The 7,500-nt window shown below is 37.9% G+C and overlaps 1 protein-coding gene across 1 annotated transcript in view; it reads left to right on the top strand.

Annotated features, from left to right (window-relative positions):
* The window catches only part of LOC138000359 (NEDD4 family-interacting protein 1-like), an 11,511-nt gene that overhangs the window by 3,622 nt on the left and 389 nt on the right, over positions 1-7,500 (top strand). The window contains exons 3-8 of the mRNA XM_068846699.1: positions 281-390; positions 566-602; positions 2,670-2,714; positions 3,975-4,099; positions 5,778-5,841; positions 7,384-7,500. The exon at positions 7,384-7,500 is cut by the window's right edge and continues 389 nt beyond it. Of these exons, the coding sequence (XP_068702800.1) occupies positions 281-390; positions 566-602; positions 2,670-2,714; positions 3,975-4,099; positions 5,778-5,841; positions 7,384-7,493 (491 nt within the window). The 3' untranslated portion in view covers positions 7,494-7,500. The remainder of the gene's footprint in view (positions 1-280; positions 391-565; positions 603-2,669; positions 2,715-3,974; positions 4,100-5,777; positions 5,842-7,383) is intronic.

Here is a 7,500-nt window from a genome sequence, read left to right as displayed (position 1 = left end):
AGATAAGATTTGTTCATCAATATTTTGTTTCCTGTTTGGGGGTCGTAATGGTAAAAACTGTAGCATTATTTTTGGGTTCTTTAAATTAACAACGTCTACAAGTACATTCATTCAAAACTGTCCGTTTTAATTAACCCATTGACTCCTTGGAGTAAGTCTTGATAGATTTTAGTCTGTCAAATGCCAGACGATTTTACTCCGCAGTTTGGAAGTCAATGGGTTAACAATGCAATGCCTCTACATCCCCTTTAAGAGTTTAAGAAATGCATTCCTATTTTAGGTGCAGATCTTCCAACTTCTGTAGATCTTCCACCTTCTTATGACATTGCAGCCAAACTTCCAACTTATGAAGAAGCTGAACGGGTGAAGGAGCACCATGATGATGACCTGGTGAGGAGTATTTGGTAGTTCTGATAAAGCCTGAACTTACATGTGTGTATTTTATATTAGTCAAAATGATTTTCAGTTGGCTTAGTGACAAGTTGAATCTGTTTATATCTAAATTCCTACACTGCCATTACTTTATTGGACAAGAACCATGTGTGACTATTATGTTTACTTATAGGTTGAAAGGAATGCTCTCCTTATTGATGGTGGAACAGGTATGAGGCATTTTCATAACACTCGCACTGTCATCTTTCTAAGGTTAAGTCTGCTACTAGCCTAGAAGGCCCATCAGGCCGGTGCTTATTTCCAGTTACTGTAGCATGAAGCAACTAGGAATATTTCTACTCCCCCCTGGATGGGATGCTAGTCCATCACAGGACTACCCCCAGCAATGAGCATTAAATTCGCCTGTACCCCTTTATACGCCTGGGTGGAGAGAGGCACCATGAGAGTAAATTGTCTTGCCCAAGAACACAACACTATGTCCCCGGCCAGGACCACTCAATCCAGAGTCAAGCACACTAACCATGCAGCCACTATGCCTCTCTGTCATCTTTGTAGTACAGTCAAACCTCGATTATCCATACTATTCGGTTATCCGGACTTTTTTCTCTGGTCCCAGTTCTTTTCATGAATATTAATTAGTTGTGATCTTGAAAACTCAAAGTCGCAAAAAGCCCATCCTCCTAAAAGACTGTTGAAACAGCGTATTATGCCGTGTGCTTTTCAAAATTTGCAAGTGCGGTTGGCTCAATTGTTTTGTTGCCAAGGGAATTTCTTGCTTGAGTAGTTCCTTCTGCGTGGGTGATGTAAACACACAAGCGATTGATCATAAACTCAAATCAAAAACATGTCTACGAAGCGAAAGCAAGCCGTTCTATCGATTAAAGATAAGCAGATAATTATTTCAGGTTTGGATAAAGGAGAGTAAGGAACAAATTTAGCTCAAGAATTTGTCATCAGCAAGCAGCAGATCTGTGACATGCGGAAGAACAAAGACAAGATCCTAAAATTTACTGACAGCAGCGAGACAAGCGAAGGATTAAAACGAAAGTCCCTGAAGCTGGTGGATGATGAGCAGTTAAATGAAGCCCTGTATGCTTGGTTTATTGAACAAAGATCTACTGGGACACTGATTTCAGGTCCGCTTGTTCAAGAGAAAGCGAAACATGTCTCTACGCAGTTAAACACGGAGATGGCCGATCGTGAATTCAAAGCATGAACTGGCTGGCTAGAAAAGTTTAAAACATGGCATGGCATCAGGAACCTCAGCATTCAAGGCAAGAAACTTTCAGCAGCAGAAGAAACTGTTGAACCATTTCTACAGAAACTGCACAAAGTGATCAAGGAAAGAATCTGATCCCCAAACAAATCTACAATGCCTACGAGACTGGACTTTTGTGGAAGTGTTTACTGCAAAGAACTCTTTGTTTACATTTCTATCTCATTTATTTAATTTATCCGGACTCTCCGTAGGTCCAAGGTCCCGATGAGTCCGGATAATCGAGATTTGACTGCACTTAATAATTTTATTGATTCAAAGTGATAATTATTTCAAGCTTCTGGGATAAATCCTCACACATTGAGTTACAGTGTAAACCTTTCCCACCTAAGACTGGCACATAATTATAGATTTTATTTTGTCTAACACCAGACATTTTTCTCCATCAATTTGGGGCATGTCAAGAGTGTACGAGTTAAAAGTTGATTTAATTTTTTCAGTTTTTTCTTGTTCTTTTTTTTCTCATTTGTTAAGAAATTTCCACGGAATTTATTATCTAGGTGAAAGCAGTTAAAAGACTTGACTCACTCCCAAGCTTAAGACTCAGAGAAAGAGAGAGTAAATATTAAATAGGGTTCCATCCATTTCACAGGACATTGGTTTAATATTAGTCATAACGCTGATCAACTTGTGTGTCACGTGCACAGAGAATCATGAGAAAGTGAAATGAGTTGGAACATATAACAAACATGAGCCGACTAGTGCCAGGTCCCTATCTTAGTAAACTAGTACCAGGTCCCTGCCTTAGCTGAGGTCAAACTGATAATGCTCTAGAGCAAGAGAGAGAAGGAGAGAGAGAGAGAGAGGGAGGAAACAAAGGGTTTCTTGCTCAAGGGAAAAGTACAGGGTGTACTACCGGTATTACATAATAATGGAACCTACTCTATCTCCAACCTTTGACCTTGAGGGTGATCTGCTTTGCTATCCACAAGATTATTGGGACTAGTCACAATGTTGCCTTTTATGTATTTGTGATCAATGCGTTTGGTCTTTTCGGCAGAAATCTCCCTTGGAAACGACTGGCTGTTTGGGATGTGCTTTATCAGTGAGTATTGTATTAAATTATCATCTACAACACAGTGTTTGACATGAAATGCAAGACATCTTTGCGTATGTGTTGAAAAGTGCATAATTAGATTCACACCCACTTTTGATATCCAACATGAAATGTCCTCTCTAGTCTAAGCATTTGCTATTTATTTCCAACAAAACAGTCGGTGTTCGGGTAAATGTCACTTTTAGTCCACCTTTACTTCATTGCGTGAATTGGTGGCTGTTCAGTTGTCTGAGATGACCAGAAAGTTAAATGAGTGACCATAGTTTTTTTGGTAAAATAAAAAGCCTGATTGCATGAGGGGAAAAAACAACCGACAACCCAGACAAAGATGAATTAATCATAAACAGCACCCAACTGGTCGGTTTTCTGTTACCAATGTCTAATAATTTGTGAAAGAAAAAATAATAATAATAATAATTTGTGAAGGTAATTTTATTTGTTGCAGCTGAGTGTTTTCCTATGTTTTGACTTTTACAAACATTGTCAGATAGGAAAATGCAAAAGACAATATGACATGCAGTTGATTGAGATCAAAGATGCCATTTTGAAAAATACCAAATCTTAAATAAAACTATGGGACATTCAAGTTTGATCACCTTGGGTTGCATCTCAGCAAAGCATGCATTTAATCTTAGGGGGTTTCTTTATAGGCAACCAAGCATTTATCAGGGTAACCAAATTCAACTTTGGTTGCCTGGCTTTTGAAATGTAGGGACAACCTGAATTTTTTGCTTTCGAGCACTGTTATTTGAGGAGCAAAGTCTATGGGGGACACTTTGAAATAATTAAATTTATACCCTTATTTTCTATACTTATTATAGTAATGTTGGGGAGAAGAGCAAGGAAAAATTGATGAGACATTATTTTGAAAGTTACGGTCAAGCTCTTTCATGCCTGACCATTATCCACTAGACTGAAGTGAACAATTTGAATTTCTCTTTGGAGCTTTTGCATTTTTAAATGGAATCTTGAAGATTTTTTGAAAGTTGCTATGAAAAATGCACAATAACTGAAAAATAATTCATTTAACGCTTGAAATAGTTTTCACTTTTCGAATACCTTTTATTTCATAAAACAAAAGTTCATAGGAATTCAGAATCTTGAGAGCCAGGTTCAAAACTGGCATGCAGATTAGAATAATCTGTTCAAATTTCAAAACAACTGGTCACGCTTGACATAGCTTGACTGTAAGGGCTTGTGTTATGTATGTACTAATGAGAGTGATAATCATTTTTGTTTCTTGTCCAGTGGCTTTTGTGTTTAACTGGCTGGGCTTCTTTGCTGCATACTGCATGACTAAGACTGTAGCTGGTCGATATGGTGCCATATCAGGGTTTGGACTGTCTGTGGTGAAATGGGTTCTCATCCTAAAGGTAAATATTATTTTATGTGATCCTTGGTTTATTCATTATTTTACCCTAACATTATCATACTAAGACTACAGGAACCTTTAAGGTAATAATAATTATCAACTCACTGACAGGTTAATAATATTATTATTAACCCACTGACACCTCAAATGCCCTTGGACGCCCCTAATCGTCTGTCATTAGAGAGTGTAAAGTCTCACTCCAAGGAGTCAATGGCTTAAACACTCAGTATTTCACTTGTAAAATTCCATTAACCCATTGACTCCTGGGGCTTCCCCATTGACGAGTAAAATCATCTGGCGATAGACAGAGTTAAATTCATGTACTAAGTCTGGCCGGTTCAGGCGTCAAGGAGTTAACTACAAAAAACTATAGGCGGGCTTAGTTTGTTTTCTACACTAGGAACACCAGGCTGAAACTGATTGAAGTCAAGTCCTTTACATAATATAAGTGCCTCAGTTGAGTCTAAAGCCTCTGCTAGCAGACAGAAAGGTAACTTTTGTCAGAGCAAGGAAAAACGGTGGTGTGTAAGGTTTTGAGCCCCACAAACTAATCTACAATGCACACTGCATTTCTACTTGAACCCATTGACATGTGAACCAATCCATTGATGATTTAAATCGTCTGGCACGAGACAAAGTAAAAGCTATCAAGTCTCACTTCTGGGAGTAAATTGGTCAAAAAACGTGTTTATGAACCACCACATTGGAGTCTGGTTTGACAAGACACAACTGATGAAGAAACATGTTAACTCTGTTTGCAAGAGTGCCTTTTATGAACTTCAACATGTAGGTACAAAATTAGGAGATTTCTATCTTATCAACTGATACTTTGAAATAATTATACATGCATTTGTGACTTCTAGACTTGATTATTGTAATTCGCTACTATCTGGTCTGCCTCAAAACCTTGTTCAAAAACTTCAATATGTACAGAACTCTGCTGCCTGTTTATTGTGACAGTCATTCACTCAGAAGACTGAACATATTACTCTGATACTTTGGTTGCCTGTTGCTGTCAGAATTGCATTTACTGTAAGAGCCTAGTACTAGTTTTTAAGGAATGCAGTACCACAGTATTGTGCCACTCTATATATCTGACATGATCACAAAATATGAGCCGACCAGGTATTTACACTCTTCCTCCGAAAGACTTCTTGTTTTCCGGCGTTATAACCAAAAGACATGGAAGAAGAACTTTTTCTGTGAATGGTCCCACGTTATGGAACAGCCGTCCTAAAAATATTAGAGAAATTGAATCTTTAAGCACTTTTAAGAAACAGATCAAAACATTCCTTTTTAAATGTTCTTTTTAAGAAGCATTTTAGTTTTTTTTTATCAGTTCCCAGTGTTATGGCTTTTCTCTGTGAGTATATGGGTGGGTGGGTATAGCAGGTCCACATCAGCTGAACAGCTGCCAAAACTTCAACCTGCTCAAACGAATAAAAATAAAAATAATGAAAATTTCATGCATTATCGTGATTGTAAAGCACTGTGGGTTTCTTAGGAGAAATAATGCAATTTATAAATAAAGATTATTATTATTATTATTATTATTATTATTATTATTATTATTATTATTATTATTATTATTATTATTATTATTATTATTATTATTATTATTATGACATAGTATCTGCAGGTCATGCCATTTAATTTATTCTTTTTTTATCATTGGTTAGAATACAGCCTCTGATGAAATGCTTGTTGTCCAGTCTTGGATTTGGTGGCTCTTCCTTGCTCTGGGTAATCTTACTAAGTTATGTTACTGTTAATATTTTCAGTGGACATTGCGTGCATGAACATGTACATTTATCAGATGAGTTGATAAAGGTCAATTAACCACTGGATGAAAGATTTCTATGGCATTTCAAGTGTTGTCCCTTTGTTAGGGCAAATTGAGGAATTATGGGTTGTTAGTGGTTCATGTACACAGGGTTCGTACACATCTTGAAAACCCTTGAAAACCCTTGAATTTTGAGAGTACATTTTCTAGGCCTTGAAAGTCCATGAAAATCTCTGCTCTTCATTCCCGGTCGTTGAAAGCTCTTGATTTTTTTCTGACCCGCATTTTTAATCTTTGAAAGCCTAGTGAAAACAATCAGCCTCTCAAGTCATACATGTGATACAAAGGCAACGAGCTGTGGGGTCAAGAATGGTTACCAGTGCCTTTGCATTCTTTTCACGCACGTACGTTATGGAAAATGAGCAAGAATTGTACTGTCAGACTATTTCCATGTGTAAATTCTTCGACGCAAATGAAAAAGAGGTCCTTGAAATTTCAAAATTTGACCCTTGAAAAGTCCTTGAATTTTTGGTCTGAAAAAGTGTACGAACCCTATGTACAGCAGTAGGACATGACATGAATACAGAAGTAATTGAATGGAATGAAAAGCATTGTTCGTGTATTCTTGCCACCATGGTCTCACCTATAAGAAATGCATAATTCAGTTTAATTTTAGCTGTGGCTTAAAACTAAAACAGCAGTCATCAGGGTGAGACGAAAATGAAAAGATGAGGTTGCCCTTTGGGCAAGCTGTTACTTGTAGTTACTAGCCCGAAGGTCTGAGGAGCTAGCCCGAAATTAAATTGTTTATAAAATATATTTCGGTCGCTTTTGTAAGCAGAAAAAGTCATGACGTTATTTACGGACGCGGTGCAAAACGTCACGCTACGATAATTTGGCCTCATAACATTAATACATTATCATTTTCTCTCAGGAGCTTTCTGCTACACACTTTTTGGTATAAAAGCTCAATTTATCATCAGAAAAGGGGAACCAACGGTGCTTATCGGGCAAGCTACGATAAGAAAACGCTAGCCCGACAAGTCATTCCACTAGCCCCGGGCTATCGGACAGCACTTTCGTCGCGCCCTGAGTCATGTGCCTTGTGACTCGGTTTCAGTGTAGGAAGAGGCACAATGATATCACAAACTGTTCAAATATGCAAAGATTCTTATTACAAGCAGTGTGTCACATCACCTCAGGGAAAGAGGGAGGCCCCTCACAAGGGTAGCTGTGGCCGTGGGACAGTTATTGTCTGTTATAGTTTTCTCAAAGTTATCAACACAATTTGTGCAGCTTATTAGAAGTATAAAAATTCTAAGGATTAAAGGGAGATACGTGTAAGTTTCATGGTGCAGAAAATATTACACTTGTATACCATCAAGGAACTTAATTTAAGGTTAGAGTTACTTGAACAAATGGGGCTAAGCATTATGTTACTGGGTCAGGGCTTCAGTTGAGCTAAAAGCTGTTTGCTAATATGAATTTTCTTTGTTTTACAGGCTGGCTGATTTTTGTCCGTGGCATTTTGGTTTATCTGCACATCAAGTGGTGGGTGAGGAAGGGCTGTCGTGCCTTCCCGCGCTATTGGGGACTTCCAGGAAGCAGTTGATTTAATC

This window comes from Montipora foliosa, chromosome 4 (assembly GCF_036669935.1).
Source record: "Montipora foliosa isolate CH-2021 chromosome 4, ASM3666993v2, whole genome shotgun sequence".
Taxonomy (NCBI): Eukaryota; Metazoa; Cnidaria; class Anthozoa; order Scleractinia; family Acroporidae; genus Montipora; species Montipora foliosa.
This window is presented reverse-complemented; position numbering and strand designations above follow the sequence as displayed.